The sequence below is a fragment of the Bos javanicus genome, chromosome 7 (assembly GCF_032452875.1).
Source record: "Bos javanicus breed banteng chromosome 7, ARS-OSU_banteng_1.0, whole genome shotgun sequence".
NCBI lineage: Eukaryota > Metazoa > Chordata > Mammalia > Artiodactyla > Bovidae > Bos > Bos javanicus.
Window position 1 is genome coordinate 11,494,565 of NC_083874.1, and position 16,465 is coordinate 11,511,029.

At 50.4% G+C, this 16,465-nt stretch overlaps 2 protein-coding genes across 2 annotated transcripts; both read right to left on the reverse strand.

The window, feature by feature from the left end:
* Positions 1–2,277: 2,277 nt before the first annotated feature.
* On the reverse strand, positions 2,278–7,841 carry C7H19orf53 (chromosome 7 C19orf53 homolog). Its single transcript, XM_061421923.1, has 3 exons — positions 7,595–7,841; positions 7,462–7,517; positions 2,278–3,054 (listed from the first exon to the last, which is right to left on the reverse strand). Exons 1-3 carry the CDS (start codon positions 7,689–7,691, stop codon positions 2,917–2,919), a joined length of 291 nt encoding a protein of 96 aa, XP_061277907.1. The 5' UTR covers positions 7,692–7,841; the 3' UTR covers positions 2,278–2,916.
* Positions 7,842–9,389: 1,548 nt separating this feature from the next.
* Positions 9,390–15,876, reverse strand: MRI1 (methylthioribose-1-phosphate isomerase 1). Its single transcript, XM_061421922.1, has 6 exons — positions 15,645–15,876; positions 15,323–15,561; positions 14,312–14,487; positions 12,826–13,002; positions 12,519–12,743; positions 9,390–9,629 (listed from the first exon to the last, which is right to left on the reverse strand). The coding sequence occupies exons 1-6, from the start codon at positions 15,774–15,776 to the stop codon at positions 9,502–9,504; spliced, it is 1,077 nt and encodes a 358-aa protein (XP_061277906.1). The 5' UTR covers positions 15,777–15,876; the 3' UTR covers positions 9,390–9,501.
* Positions 15,877–16,465: the final 589 nt, after the last annotated feature.

Below are 16,465 nucleotides of genomic sequence, written 5' to 3' on the forward strand. Positions count from 1 at the left end.
ATGTCAGCTCTCAGTTCTCCCTTAGCGCAGAGGTTGGTATGCAGTAGGCGCACAATGAATGCCCATCATGGACTTCGCTGGCAGTCCACTGGTTAAGAATCCACTTGCCAATGCAGGAGACACAGATTTGATCCCAGATCAGGGAAGATCCCACAAGCTCAAGAGCAACGGAGCCAGTGCCGCAACTACTGAGCCGTTTGCCCTAGAGCCTGTGAAGTCACCGCAATGAGAAGCCCGCACACTGTAATAAACAGTAGGCCCCTGCTTGCTGCAACTAGAGAAAGCCTGAGCACAGTAACGAAGACTCAACACAGCCATAAATGAATAATTTGAGGAAAAATCCCCATTGTGCAAAGCAATCCCATTTCAAGGGCACAAGTCACTTGCTACCTGCTTAGGGTAGAAAACTGCTGTGAGGTGGGCAGATGGCAGGAGGTCCAGGCCCCTAGGTGGGGTTCAAAGAAGGGTGTGCCCTGGGGGTGTCACAGAGCCCAGCAGCGGTCCTGCCCTCTAGTTAAGGGTCTGTGAGCCATTCACCAGCTCCATCCTCCCCAACAGAAATCCTGAGCCCTGGACTCCAGGTAACTCCCAACTGTGAAGTCTCTATCAAATTAGGGCTCTGCTGCCACAACTCGTTTTTTTGAGATGTAAATTAGGATTTTTTGGGGGGAGGGGGTGTGAAATTTCCCTTCCTGCCTTTTTTTTCCAGTGGTTAAAACCCACAAGGAACATTTATCATTTAGAAGGGTATAATTCAGTGGCATTTAGCACCTCCACAATGTTTGCAACCTCTATCAAGCTGCAAAATCTTATCACTGCCTTCCAAAGCTGAAGCCATACCCATTAGCTGACACTCCCCATTTCCTGGCACCCCAGAGTGCATTCCAGTCTCTGTGGATTTGCCTCTTCTGGACATTTCACATATACGGAATCACGTATTACGTGGCCTTTTGTGTCTGTCTGCTTTCAGACTGTTTTTGAGGTTCACCCATGGTGTAGCCTGTATCGTTCTGTCTTATGGTGACTGATAGCTTAGTCACTTAGTCCTGTCCGGCTCTGCAACCCCATGGACTGTAGCCCAGCAGGCTCCTCTGTCCACGGGGACTCTCCAGGCAAGAATACTGGACAGAGTTGCCATTTCCTCCTCCAGGGGATCTTCCTGACCCCAGGGATCAAACCCCAGTCTCCTGCATTATAGGCGGATTCTTTACCAATGAGCCACCAGAGGCCATTGTTTTATATGGCCAAATAATAAATACTCCATTGTATGGATAATCTACATTTTGTTTATCCAGTTATCTGCTGGGCATTTGGTTGCTGCCACCTTTGGGTGACTGTGACCAGTGCTGCTGTGAATGTAGTGTGTGAGATGCTGTCTGAGTTCAGTCCCTTAAGGTGTGTGCCTGGGAGAAGGGCCGGGTCACGTGGTGGCAACTCCGGGCTAAACTTAGTGAGGAGCCACCGGACTGTTTTCCACAGTGGTTGTTCCCTGCTTTTTGTTACTTGGCTGAGCCATGTGACATCGTCCAGACCAGGGACTGCCCGTGCCCCCTGCACTGGGAGTGTGGAGTTTTAACCACTGGATTGCCAGGGAAGTCCCTGTTCCCTCTTTTTAGAAAAATGTTGGGTGTTCAAAAAATGTTGACCACTACTATGTGGGACAAAGGAAACCCATGTGGGGTGGGTGAGACTGGCTGGGAAAGGCTGGGCCACCAGGGAATTAGTCACTCGCCTGGGACGATCAGCCACCACATGCCCACCTCCCTCCAAAGACAGCAGCTTAGCATCCCCCAGACTATAGCCTGCCCTGGTCCCTGCTCCCCAGGTCCTTGATCAAACCTGCACCCCAGTGTCTCGTGCATTGCAGGCGGATTCTTTACCCACCGAGCCACTGGGCAAGCCACTAGGATATGACAACACCACTCTTTAAGTAGGATTTTCTACCAGTTTCATCAGAATTGGCCACATTAATCTCAAAACCATAAGTGGTTGGTCTTCAAGACGGCAGATTTAGAGGAGGGGAGCCCAGGATGGAACAGGTCAGAAACGTGGGTCTATGAAGGGAGGCAGTGGTTTGGCAGCTGAGAGAGTGCACTGCGATTCTGCCAGTGGCGGGTTCAAGTCCTTGCTCGGGACCATGAATGACGTGACCTGACCTGGGCATCGTGAGGATTGAGATGAGACGTGTGGGAAGCACCTGAACCGCGTCTGGGCCACAGGCACGGCTACATACTCACTGTTATGACTTTTTATAACGATAAAGATGGCACAGAGAAGTTCAAAAACGCTTCTGGTTTAATCAGCACTTTGACTCTACAAGGTGGTATCAGTGTCTGCCCCGAGAATGGGAAAGTGGCTCCCTAGGCTGTCTGGCCTGTCCCTGGCAGACAGGAAGACACAGGGATATTTGTAGAGGGCAAGCAGGTGAGTCACCCAAGGTAGGAAGAAAGAAAAGACTCTCCCCCAGCCCCCAGGCTGGAGGTGCGGAAGCTTGTCCACCCTTCCCTGGACATGTGGCTCGTGTGTAAACTGGGGCTGGCCGGGCGGTCCAGGCACCTGGCCCGAGGCCCCAGCACAGCCTCCTCACAGGAGCATGTGACCATGGGAGGAATGACAAAGTCAGGTGTCTTGCTCCAAGTTATCCAGACAGGATGTGGGAGGGGGTAGTGGGGACACAGGAAGTCGGTGAAAAGATCCCCCTGGCCTTGGCCTGTGCGGAGACCTCGGCACCTGCAAAGCCAGTCCGTCAGTGTGCTTCTGACCTGCTACTCACTGGCTCATGGGCCAGGGCCCAGTCAAGTTCGAGGTGCAATTCAAGTCTTTGGAGAGCACAGTTCCTCTTTCCCATGGGGTTACCTGCACAGGTCTGAGCACAGAGGAGGGGGCTGCAGTGGTGATCACTGCTGGGGCGCATCCTTAGGCAGGCATCTTGGTGGAGGAGGCCTCCTTCTTCTTGGTGCTGGCCTTCAAAAGCGCCAGCTTTTTGGGCAGGCTGGTGCTGGCTTTCATCACCACATCATGCTCAATCTTCTTCCGGATCCCAACCTCCAGGTTCTGGGGGGAGCAAGTATGGAGCAATCAGACTGGGACCTGAGATGGGAGGGAGGGCCTGGCCTGCTGCCTTTTGTTCTGTGAGCTCACCAGGGGCTAGATCAGCAACCCTCTCGCTGAAAAAGCACCTGAGAGTCTGGTGGCTGGCGCTCCCACCCTCTGAGAACACTGTACACACACAGAACATCCCTTCTCATCTCTGGACCTCAGCTTCTAAACTTCTGCTCATTCCCATTTTATGGATGGAGAAACAGAGGCACCTGCAGGGAGGAGGCACTTGGCCAGGGCTCCCAAACTATCTGAGCGATGGGAAACTGGAACCCAGCCCGCCCAGACTCTCTGGCTTAAAACTCCAGCCCCTTCTTGTCCCATCATCTCTGCTTGGCAAATGGTGAACTGGGGCTCTGAGAGATATGAGGTGGAACAAATAAAGACACAGCAATCAGAGCCCAAGTGTTTGGGTCCAAAACTGACAGTTTAATCCTATGACCTAAACTGCTTCCTTGCTCTATGAGTTCCAATGACCATGGTACCATGGGTGTCACCACACACCTGGGCGCAGGGGACACAATAGCAAAGACTCAGAAAACCTTCTGCCTTCACGGAGCTGACATTCAGAGAGAGAGAGAGACCGCGCACGCACGTGTGTGTGTGTGTGTGTGTGTGTGTGTGTAACCTTCAATGACACTCTGGTAAACTGTTGAATGATGGCGGATAATAAGTGCTGTTGTGGAGAAAAGAGAAAGGATAATGAGCGAGAGGTGTGGTGATGAGGTTACCATCAGGGATGGCTGCTCAGAAGCAACGCTGGCTGCCAGCCTTGACCTGGAGGAAGGAAGCAGTGTGGACTTCTGGGAAAGAATCCAGGTGGAGGAAACAAGTAGTGCCAACGTTCCCAGGTGGGTCAAGGGGCAGTTAAGGGGCCAGTTAGGCTAGAGGGAGTGAGCCAGGAGGAAAGAGAGGGAGCGGGTGAGGGCAGGGCAAAGACAGGGCTAAAAAGTGCCAGGCCCCATGGGGAGAACTTAGGCTCTTCCTGAGCAAGGTGGAGTCATGCAGGGTTCTGAGCAGAGCTTCCCTGGTTCAGGAGCTCTCAGATGCTCAACGGCGCCCCGTGGCTATTACTGGAGGGGCAGGGGAAGGAGATCTGGGAAGATGTGACTGCTCTAGTTCAGGTGTTTTTAGATGATGGGATGGGGCCAGGTGGGAGGGGGATCAAGGAGGTGAAAAGTGAGTGCATTCTAGATTAATCCTGAAGGCAGGGACTTCCCTGGTGGTCCAGTGGCTAAGACTCTGCTCTCCCAATGCCGGGGGCTCAGGTTTGATCCCTGGTCAGGGAATTTAGATCCCACATGCCACAACTAACAGTCCATCTGCCACAACTGAGACCCAGCACAGCCCAATAAATATTAAAAAAAAAAAAAATCCTGAAGGCAAAAAGGATGAGATCCAACCTGGATGAGAGAGAAAGGGGGAATCCTGAATATCTGGAAGGAGAGACTGGTAGGATCATGGTAGGCTGATGGAGCAGAGTGGGAGAGCCTGGTTTTGGATATACTGAGCTTGAGCTGCCCAAGAGACACTTCCCTCCTCCAGCTGCCAGGTGGAGGTAATCACGGTACCCAAGGCTAAGAAAACTGAGGCTCTCACATCCTGGAGTTAAGACTGTGCTTCCACTGCAGAGGGCAAGGGTTCAATCCCTTGTTTGGGGCACCTAGATCCTGCAAGCTGCAGCATGCAAGCTGCATGCTGTAGCCAAAACAAAAAGACAAAAAACTGAGGCTCTGAACAATATGCTCAAGACTGTAGGGCGAAGGACTGAACAATCGATGCTTTTGAACTGTGGTGTTGGAAAAGACTCTTGAGAGTCCCTTGGACTGCAAAGAGATCAAACCTGTCAATCCTAAAGGAAATCAACCCTGAATATTCATTGGAAGGACTGACACTGAAGTTGAAGCTCCAATACTTTGGCCTCCTAATTCGAGGAACTGACTCACTGGAAAAGACCTGGATGCTGGGAAAGACTGAAGGCAGGAGAAGGAGCGACAGGTGAAGAGATGGTTGGATGGCATCACCGACTCAATAGACATGAGTTTGAGCAACTCTGGGAGATAGTGAAGGACAGGAAAGCCTGGCGTGCTGCAGTCCACAGGGTCACAGAGAGTCTGACATGACTTAGCGACTGAACAACAACAACAAAGGGCGAGTTACTGTGCAGAGTGCAATTCAAATTCAGATCTGACTCCACCAGATCTGAAACTTCTCTGCAATCTTAATAAGTCTTTCCACAACTTCTTTATAAATTTAACCCTGTTCCCCTACAAGCACTCCTATGGCCCTGAATCCTGACATTTCTAGGACAGAAGTGCTATCATTAGGACCATTTCAGTTAAGACCTAGCTGTCAACAGGACTGCGTTTTGCATCCAGCACATCCTTCTTGCAAGGCTGGGGTTTTTAACTCCTTTCCCAGGCTGCCTGTTTTTTTGACGTCTATTAACGAGGACAACAGAATGGGAAAGACTAGAGATCTCTTCAAGAAAATTAGAGATACCAAGGGAACATTTCATGCAAAGATGGGCTCAATAAAGGACAGAAATGGTATGGACCTAACAGAAGCAGAAGATATTAAAAAGAGGTGGCAAGAATACACAGAAGAACTGTACAAAAAAGAGCTTCATGACCCAGATAATCACGATGGTGTGATCACCCACCTAGAGCCAGACATCCTGGAATGTGAAGTCAAGTGGGGCTTAGAAAGCATCACTACGAACAAAGCTAGTGGAGGTGATGGAATTCCAGTTGAGCTATTTCAAATCCTGAAAAATATGCTGTGAAAGTGCTGCACTCAATATGCCAGCAAATTTGGAAAACTCAGCAGTGGCCACAGGACTGGAAAAGGTCAGTTTTCATTGCAATTCTAAAGAAAGGCAATGCCAAAGAATGCTCAAACTACCACACAATTGCACTCATCTCACATGCTAGTAAAGTAATGCTCAAAATTCTCCAAGCCAGGCTTCAGCAGTACGTGAACTGTGAACTTCCAGATGTTCAAGCTGGTTTTAGAAAAGGCAGAGGAACCAGAGATCAAATTGCCAACATCCGCTGGATCATTGAAAAAGCAAGAGTTCCAGAAAAACATCTACTTCTGCTTTATTGACTATGCCAAAGCCTTTGACTGTGTGGATCACAATAAACTGTGGAAAATTCTTCAAGAGATGGGAACACCAGATCACCTGACCTGCCTCTTGAGAAATCTATATGCAGGTCAGGAAGCAACAGTTAGAACTGGACATGGAACAACAGACTGGTTCCAAATAGGGAAAGGAGTACACCAAGGCTGTATATCGTCACCCTGCTTATTTAACTTATATGCGAATACATCATGAGAAACGCTGGGCTGGAAGAAGCACAAGCTGGAATCAAGACTGCTGGGAGAAATACCAATAACCTGATATGCAGATGACACCACCCTATGGCAGAAAGTGAAGAGGAACTAAAAGCCTCTTGATGAAAGTGAAAGGGGAGAGTGAAAAAGTTGGCTTAAAACTCAACATTCAGAAAACAAAGATCATGGCATCTGGTCCCATCACTTCATGGGAAATAGATGGGGAAACAGTGGAAACAGTGTCAGACTTTATTTTTGGGGGCTCCAAAATCACTACAGATGGTGACTGCAGCCATGAAATTAAAAGACGCTTACTCCTTGCAAGTTATGACAACCTAGATAGCATATTGAAAAGCAGAGATATTACTTTGCCAACAAAGGTCCGTCTAGTCAAGGCTATGGTTTTTCCAGCGGTCATGTATGGATGTGAAAGTTGGACTGTGAAGAAAGCTGAGTGCCACAGAACTGATGCTTTTGAACTGTGGTGTTGGAGAAGACTCTTGAGAGTGCCTTGAACTGCAAGGAGATCCAACCAGTCCATCCTAAAGGAGATCAGTCCTGAGTGTTCATTGGAAGGACTGATGTTGAAGCTGAAACTGCAATACTCTGGGCACCTCATGCGAAGAGCTGACTCACTGGAAAAGACCCTGATGCTGGGAGGGATTGGGGGCAGGAGAAGGGGACGACAGAGGGTGAGATGGTTGGATGGCATCACCGACTCGATGGACATGAGTTTGAGTGAACTCCGGGAGTTGGTGATAGACAGGGAGGCCTGGCGTGCTGCGATTCATGGGGTCGCAGAGTCGGACACGACTGAGCGACTGAATTGAACTGAACTGACTGATTAACGAGGACAATTTCGCGAAAGCAGCTAACAATGTGAACACTTTCCTGCGCGCCAATCCCTGCTTTAGGAGACCCGTGGGTTGCTAGATAATGTTTCCGTACCCACAGCACAAAGGAGGAAACTGAGGCTCACAGCACTGGGACTTCTCCATCCCCGACCTGCTGCACGCCCGCACTCACCTTCTTGAGCTGCTGCTGCTGCACGATGCGTGCCTTCTTGGGTGCGATAACGCGACCTGGGGAGAAACGTGCTCTCGTGAGGCTGGAGAACATTGGGCCCACCTCACCCTCGAGCCCCCGGCCCGCTTCTCACCGCCCTTCCTCGGGCCCCGGTTCCGAGCCGAGGCAGCCGCCGCCGCCTTGCTCTTCGCTGGCTTCTGCGCCTGGAACTTGCGCTGCCCCTGCGCCATTGTCAGCCACGCATCGGAAGAGGGGAAAGTCGCAGAAGGAAGGCGCAGGGCACGATGGGATACAGTGGGGCTGAAGGGCGCAATGACTCACGGGATACAACGTGGCAAAGTTAAAGGGACGAGCTACTCACAATGGTAGTTGACCATAGCCAGCGTTCGGCAAAAATTTCGAAGTAAGGGTTATAATGATAGCCTAACATTTATTGGTCACTTGTTTTGTAAAACTTTACATTGTCTTATGCTTTTTGTTAGTAAAATTCAGTTTACCTCAAAAAAAAAAAAAAATAATAATGGTGCCCCACACTTCAGTGGGCTTCCCTGATGGCTCAGAGGATAAAGAATCCACCTACAATGTGGGAGACCTGGGTTCGATCCCTGAGTTGGGAAGATCCCCTGGAGAAGGGAATGGCAACCCACTCCAGTATTCTTGTCTGGAGAATCCCATGGACAGAGGAGCCTGGTGGGCTAGTCCATGGGATGGCAAAGAGTCAGACACGACTGAGTGACTAAGCACACCAAACTTCAGTAACCAAGATAAAAATATTTTCAACATTCAAAAATAATATTTTAATATTAAAAAAATCAAATTGCCCACTACAGCCTGTGGACTGGCTGTCTGATTAAATGTTACTGGTATGAGCGCTGGTTATCAAAACTTAGGGAAAGTCAGGATAGGCAAGGTCAGGGTTTCATTCTATTGAATATCTTGATATTTTGTTCATCGTGGAGGTCTTTTTTTTTTTTGCATTAATTTTTCTTTCTTTTCTGTTCTTTTTTTGGGGGAGGGGGCACACTATGAGGCACATGGCATTTTAGTTCCCTGACCAGGGACAGAACCTGTGTCCTCTGTATTGGAAGGGCAGAATCCTAACCACTGGGCCACGAGTGGGAAGTCCCATTTTTTTTTTTTTGTTTGTGCCACTGGGATGCCGGATCTTAGTTCCCCAGCTATGCCTGCTGCAGCAGAAGTGCAGAGTTCTAACCACTGGACCACCAGGAAATTCCCTGCATTAATTTTGATTTTTCAAAAAAAAAAAACATGCACGAAGCTGTTATTTATCTTGATTGAAAGTGAAAGTCACTCAGTTGTGTCTGACTCTTTGTGACCCCATGAACTATACAGTCCATGGAATTCTCTAGGCCAGAATACAGGAATGGGTAGCTTTTCCCTTCTCCTGGGTATCTTCCCAACCCAGAGATTGAACCCAGGTCTCCTGCATTTCGGGCAGATTCTTTACCAGCTAAGCCACAAGGGAAGCCCAAGAAAACTGGAGTGGGTAGCCTATCCCTTCTCCACAGGATCTCCTGACCCAAGAATCGAACTGGGGTCTCCTGCATTGCAGGTGGATTCTTTACCAATTGAGCTATCAGGGAAGCCCATTTATCTTGATTACTGAGCTTCTTATGACATCCTTTAAAATTCTGCACCTGAGGTGTCACCTTCATTTCAGCCCTGAGAGCAATTTAAGAGGGAGGTACCAGTATTATCTGCATTTTATAAATGAGGAAAAGAAAGTATGGGAGAGATGAAGTGATGTGGCCAAGATCACACTGCAGAAAAAGAGGTGGAGCTGGGATATGAACTCAAGCAGCTGGGCTCCAGATGCTGGCCTCTCAAGCCACACACAGGCTCTTCCCGTATTCTGCCTGATGTCCCTGCTCTGGGAAGTACTGTGGTTATGGGAAGAAGGTCAGCGGTTGTGCAGAACATTCAATAAGTTTATTATAAAAATAATGGGGATATGGAGGGCATATGGAAGCTATGGAGAGCTAGGTTGGTTACTTCTGGGGTCCATCTAGGGTGTTCCACTCAGGAGATGGTGGCAGTAAGGGCTGCCTGGAGCTCCTCGGGGGCAAAGACACCCAGCTCTGTGATGATGCCGCCAGTGATGAGGTCGTGGGGGGTGACATCAAAGGCAGGATTCCAAACCCCAATTCCTGCAGGGAGGAGAAGCAAGAAGGCAGGTATTTGGTCAGTGGATGTACTTAAGCTATTGTCACATGTCTCCCTCATGGTGGTTCTTGGGGTTGCGGAATCCTTGAGAATCTGGGGATCCTGACCCCCAAAATACACAAATGCATGGGTTTTGACACCCAGTAACAAGTTTAGACACCCTGACATTCCCGGATTGTTGCTAAGAAGGCTTCAAAGACTTATACACGTCTACCCAACTTGTGCCTGCTCCAAGAATCTCTTCAGACATGTCCGACTCTGTGCGACCCCACAGACAGCAGCCCACCAGGCTCCTCTGTCCCTGGGATTCTCCAGGCAAGAATACTGGAGTGGGTTGCCATTTCCTTCTCCAATGCATGAAAGTAAAAAGTGAAAGTGAAGTTGCTCAGTGGTGCCCGACTCTTAGCGACCCCATGGACTGCAGCCTACCAGGTTCCTCCATCCATGGGATTTTCCAGGCAAGAGTACTGGAGTGGGGTGCCATTGCCTTCTCCAAAAAATCTCTTTAGGAACCTCCAAGAGTTTACCCCGGGGCCTTTGCATGGACTGTGCCCTCTGCCTGGATGCTTTCCCTCAGATATGCATATGATTTAATGTTTCATTTCCTTTCAGGTCTTTGCTCAAATGTCACCTTCTCAGTGAGAACTTTGCTAATCATCCTGTAACCCACTCCCTGAAGAGACACTTCCTGTATCCTTCTGTGCCTCGTTCATTTATCCCCTTCTGAAAACACATTGGAATTTTACTCTTTGTCTTGTCTGTCGTTTGTCCCCCCACTGGACTGTCAGCCCCATGAGAGTAGGGACTTGTCTTTTTTTTTCCTCCGTTGTGCCAAGAGGCATGAGGGATCTCAGTTCCCAGACCGGGGATCAAACCCAAGCCCTCTGCTACGGAAGCATCGTGTCTTAGCCACTGGACTGCCAGTGAAGTCCCACTTTTAACTTTTTTCACTCCTGTATCCCTGGCCCCTAGCATGGCAGCTGGCATTGATCAGGTACTTAAAAATTTATCTGGTGAATGAATAACAACCTCTTACACAAGAGGCTGCAAACTGGTTTCTCTGGCTCAGTTATTTTTTTAAGACCACTGAATTAGCAGTCAGCTTTCAAAAAATCCCCTGGAGAAGGGACTGGCTACCCACTCCAGTATTCTTGCCTGGAAAATCATGGCCAGAGGAGCCTGGTGGGCTACAGTTCATGACGTCGAAGAGTTGGATATGACTGAGCAACTAACACTTTCAGTTTTCAAAATGTGGGAGATTTTATCCCTATAACAAATGTTAAGGCTTCTCTTGGAAAAATCAGACCGATTACCCTGGGGCCTACATTCCTGTGACAGCAGAGACTGGGGTCGCTGGATTGCACCTAGTCTGTGTTACCCGGCTTTCCTGGAGGGAAAAGCAGGCTGGGTTGTCAGTTCCGCTTTCCATGGTCTTGTGGATTTTGACCAGTGCTAAATAATTAAGCCCCTAGGAAGGCAGGGACATCAAAAAGCACTGAGAAAAATTTTTTCAGAATTAATGTATCTATTTTTATTTACTTTTCATAGTCTTTTCCATTATGGTTTATCACAGGGTGTTGAATATAGTTGTTGTTAACCCATTGTATATATAATAGTTTGCTAATGTGTCCTATTTTTAGAAAGCTATAAGGAATCACAGCAGAAAACAATAGAATATTAGGACTTCCCTCCGCTTAGCTGTATTGTTTTACACTCATTCCATGTTTGGAGTAAGGGACGCTGGCCTCCTTGTATTTTCAGTGCTTAGGAGTTTTAACTGGTCTTTTTTTAATTCTTTTTCCGTTTAGGTTTTTACATAATATTGAGCAGCGTTCCCTGTGCTATACGGTAGGCCCTTGTTGGTTATCCATTTTAAATATAGCAGTGTACATAAATCTTTGAACTGAAACGTGAGTTAAATCGAATAACTTGACACCCATCCATCATGTGTTCTATGATGTCTGACTCTTTGCGGCCCCATGGACTGTAGTCCACCCGGCTCCTCTATCCGTGGAATTTTCTAGGCAAGAAGACAGAAGTGGGTTGCCATCTCCTCCAGGGGATCTTCCCGACCTAGGGAATGGAACTCACGTCTCCTGCATTGCAGGTGGGTTCTTTACCTGCAAGCCATTGGGAATGGATATAGATATAAAAATAAATAAATATACCACTGTGTACATGTCAATCCCAAACTCCCTAACTATCCCTAACTGGTCCTTTTTTTAATAAAAGTTTTCAATCGTAACCTGTTTCTATTTAATGAGCACTAACTAAGGGCCAGGCACTGTTCTCGATGTCACCTGGGTTAACTTGTTGAACATCCTGGGTGTATGAGGTAGGTCATAACAATACCTCATAGGGCCCTTATGGATGAATTTTAGGCACCTGGCTACAGTCAGGAAGTGTGGGGAGGCTGAGAAATATCTGTCTCTTCAAAAGCACTTGACTAGGTGGTATTCTTCTTATCCAAGTGAGAAAACAGAGGTGGATAAGAAGACAATTCACTCAAAGTCTCCTGACTTACTACTCTACCTTCTGACCATGGAAGGGGGCTTCCCAGGTGGCACAGTGGTAAAGATCCCCTGGAGAAGGGAATGGCTACCCACTCCGGTCTTCTTGCCTGGAGAATCCCACAGAGGAGCCTGGCAGGCTACAGTCAACGGGGTTGCAAAGAGTCAGATACTACTGAGCACACACGCACACCAGTGCATCTGACCTCCAAGACATGTCTGCTCTAATAACATGGCTTGAAGGAACTGCCTGTCTTAGAAGGCTGATGATAACCCAGATGCCACCTGCCGCGTGACAGTCAGGGTGCCTACACAGAGGTTCCCAGGCACTGTGGTGCACCCCTCTCTGAGTGGAAGGCTTACCTGGTGCCGCTATCCTGACCCCATTGACGTCGGTCAGCTCCTGGTCGGGACGCTCCTCAATGACGATCTCCCGACCTGTCTCCAGGCGGAGGTCACACGAGGAGCTAGGGGCAGCCACATAGAAGGGGATGCCATGGTGCTTGGCTGCGATGGCTAGCTGGTAGGTGCCCACCTTGTTGGCTGTGTCGCCATTGGCAACCACGCGGTCCGCTCCCACGACAACAGCTGGGGAATGAGACGCTGGGAGTCAGGATCCACCTGGCCCTGGATGCTGGAGCCCTGCCCACTGGTGCCCCTGCCTGCTGACCTGACACGCCTTGGTGGGCCATGGCGGCTGCTGCCATGCTGTCGGCGATGAGGGTGGCGGGGATCTGCTCGTAGACCAGCTCAAAGGCTGTCAGCCGGGCTCCCTGGTTGTAGGGCCGGGTCTCTGTGCAGAAGGCGTGCTCGAGACGGCCCAGGTTATGCAGTGAGCGGATCACACCTGTGGGGCCCAGCCCACCAGAAGAGGCGAGGATAAGACAGCAAAGGATAGATGGGCACGGTGACCCTTTGGCTAGCAGCATGGAACTCCAACCCATGCAGTCCGCCCCCAGGCCCTTGCAGTGGCTGTTCCCTTCTGCCTGGTACACATGTGCTTAGAGAAAGCCTTCTCTGTGAGGCCTTCCAGGATTACTCCATCTTACATAGCAACCCCCACACTGCCATCCCCTGCTCTTTCTCTTTAGTATGTACCACCTTGAAATGAATCATAGGTATCTGTTGACTTGCCTTTGTCTATTCCTTCTATTTTCTCCACTGCTGGGTCCCTAACTGCTAGAATGGTGCTTGGCAAATAGTAGGTGCTTAATAAATGTTTGTCGAATGAATGAAGGAATGCACACATGTGTGAATGATGGCACACACAGTAGGTGCTCAATAAATGTTGAGTGATTGAAGGAATGGATGTATGGATGAATAATGAGGAACACAGTAGATAAGCATTTATTAAGTATAAGTATTATTTTTTAAAATATTTATTTGGTTGCGTCAGGTCTTAGTTGAGGCATGTGGAATCTTTAGTTGTAGCATCTGAACTCTTAGTTGTGGCATGTGGGATCTAGCTCCCTGAACAAGGATGGAACCTGGGCCCCCTGCATCGGAAGCGTCGAGTCTTAGCCACTGAACCACCAGGGAAATCCCTAAGCACGAGTAAATGAATGAATTCATTGCCTCAGTATCCAGGCACAAAGGTGGGACTGAGGCAGGCAGAGAAACATCCAGGAGAATTAAGAATCAGGTGGACTCTGTTGCCTTGAGTGCCAGGACCCAGCCCCCAAGTCCTGGTCACAGCTACTCTTAATTTTCTTTAGGGGGCTATGCCCTTCCTTTCAGTCCTCTTAGAGCCCAGATTCCACCCACTTTCTAGGCACATGGCTCAGATGAGGCCTATTGAGTGATTGATCCTAGATGGGTAGGTAGGTGACTCCATCATGGCCTCCAAGATACATGACTTTTTTGACACTGTCGAAATAGAGATCCTTGGCTCTTTTCCTCAAGATCTGAATCCTGGCCAACCAGTCGAGTGAGAGGATGATGCCACTCTGGAGGAGGACAGACCTTAGGGATGGGCATAGAAAGATCCTGATGCTATTGAGTCCCCAGATCCAGCCATACCTGAAGCCAACCCCTTGAGTGTGTTTCTGTGCAACAACTAATAAAGTCACCTTTCTGGGGGATGCATTAAGTGGTTTGGGTTTCTTTCTCTTTCATCCAAAAAGGGACCTCCCCCATTCCTGTGGATGCCCACTCACCTAGGGCTGTGCCATAGCCAGCGGTGGCCAGCGCACCAGTGTTGCAGTGGGTTAGCACGGTCACCTTGCCACCCTGGGGTGCTGCCCGCTTTAGGAGATGGTGGGCTCCCAGGTCCCCAATGCTCCGATTGTCCCGGAGGTCTTTGTCCAGCATGTCCTCGGCCCAGCAGATCACTCTAAGGCCGACAAAGGGCTCTGAGCACCAGCCGCCAGGCTTCAGGGCCCACCCCAGCCCCTCCTCACGGCCCAACACTGCCCTACTAGCATTCTCTTGCTGAAAGCCTCTCTCAGCGTGGGTCTGGTCCCTTCTACAACCACCTATCTGTAACTCCACTCGCTCTCGCAAAACATTGTACCAGGCATCTCCTGTGTGTCCGGCACTGGGAGACATAGCAGTGAATAAGACAATAATCTCCTCTTCTAGGGAGTTGACACTGGGGTTGGGTAGGCAAATGATTAGCAGACAATAAAGGGAGGGAAAAGGCAGCAGTCAGGAGACAGAGGGTAGGGGATGAATTGTATTATATGGGGGATGGGGAAGGCAGAAACCTGAGACCTGAGGGGGAGGAGATTAGCTAGGCTTATTTGGCTTGCAAACACTGAGTGTGCAAAGGCCCTGAGGCAGGAGCAAGTCTGGTGGGGTTAATGGAGAGTATCTGTGTAGCAGATGTGGAGGGAAAGAGTTGGAAGAGAGCAGGGCGAGGACGAGGGCTGGAAACAAAATTTCTCAAAAGCAAAAACCAGGTAAACCAGGTGGCACTTAAAAGGACCTCTAAGGGCAGATAGGGCTGGGGACGTTCAGGGAAGACAGTCAGGGGATTAAGTTCAAGGACCTGGGGGCCAGGCGGCTCGGTGTTGAGTCCCAGGCCTGCCTGTGTCGCCCTGGATTAAGCGCACCCTGCCTCAGTTTCCCCATCTGTAAAACTGGCAGCTGTGCACCACCACCACCACCACCAGTGAACGAATGAACAGCCTCGGGTTTGAACAGTGCCGGGCACGTGGCTCCTCTACCTCTCTCGGACCGCCTCCTCCGTTGCGCCCTCCCGCTCCGCCTCCTGGGCCGCGAGGTCTGCCAGGTCCCGTGCGGCGCGGGCCATGTTGACGGCGGTGGGCCGGGCGGTAACAAGGAAGCTCAGCGCGTCCTGGACGAAGGCCACGAGTGCGGCAAGGCCAGGTCCCCCGGCGCCCGCCTGCAGCTCCACGGCGAGGCTAAGACAGCCCACGAGGGCAATGGCTGGGGCGCCACGCACCTGGAGGGGGAGTTGGGGGCGTCAGGGACAGCAGTCAGGGCAACCACTCCCACCCTAACCTGAGCTCCACCACGCGGCTCCACCTTCATAGCACGGATGGCTTCCCAGGCCTGGCGCACCGAGCCCACCGCTTCATAGCGGCTCTGCTGGGGCAGCAACAGCTGGTCGAGGATCTGTAGTGAGCCCCGCGAGTAGCGGATCGCCTCCAAAGTCATGCTGTCAACAGTCGCGCTCACCGCTTTTCTCCGGGCTCCGGGGGCCCGCTCGCACCGGGGAGGGAGCCGGAATACGCGGAGGGGGCGGGGCCTCCCCGAAGGAGGCGCATGCGCACAGTAACCCCGCAGGTTCCCGGAAGTCGCCGTCCTTAAGTCGGATCCTGCCCCACCTTCCCAGCCGAGCCCAGTTAGCAGCCCCCTCCACTGTTAGTGCCCCCTGCCACTATTTTGGGAGCAACGACCTCAAGCCATATAGCACGACCCCCAAGTTCCTGGTGGGCACCCTCAGGAGCGCGTACTGCCTGTGGTCTTATGTAGAGCAAGGCCCCAGTTGGGGGGTCCCAAGATTGAACGATCCTTACTGCTGCCCTGAGACCGTCCCATCCCCGCGGGGAGGAAAGTCCAGTGGGCTGGGGGCTACCACCTCTCCGGACCGGCACGTTACAAGTTCCGAGAGATTAAGTCGGAACCTCAGCTCTGAGAGGTGTCTGATTTGTGCACGCTGTTATCTCCAACGGCTTGGATGGTGCCTGGTGCACTGCAAGGGCTCCGTCAATGTTTGAGCAATGATCCTTCTCCAGAGTTTAGGGGAAGGCGGTGGGCCATGAGCCTCCTTGTGGGTGCTCTGCTGTTTGGAGGCTGTTTTCTACTCATTTTACTAGTTTCCTTCAAAAGAAGTATACCCTTCC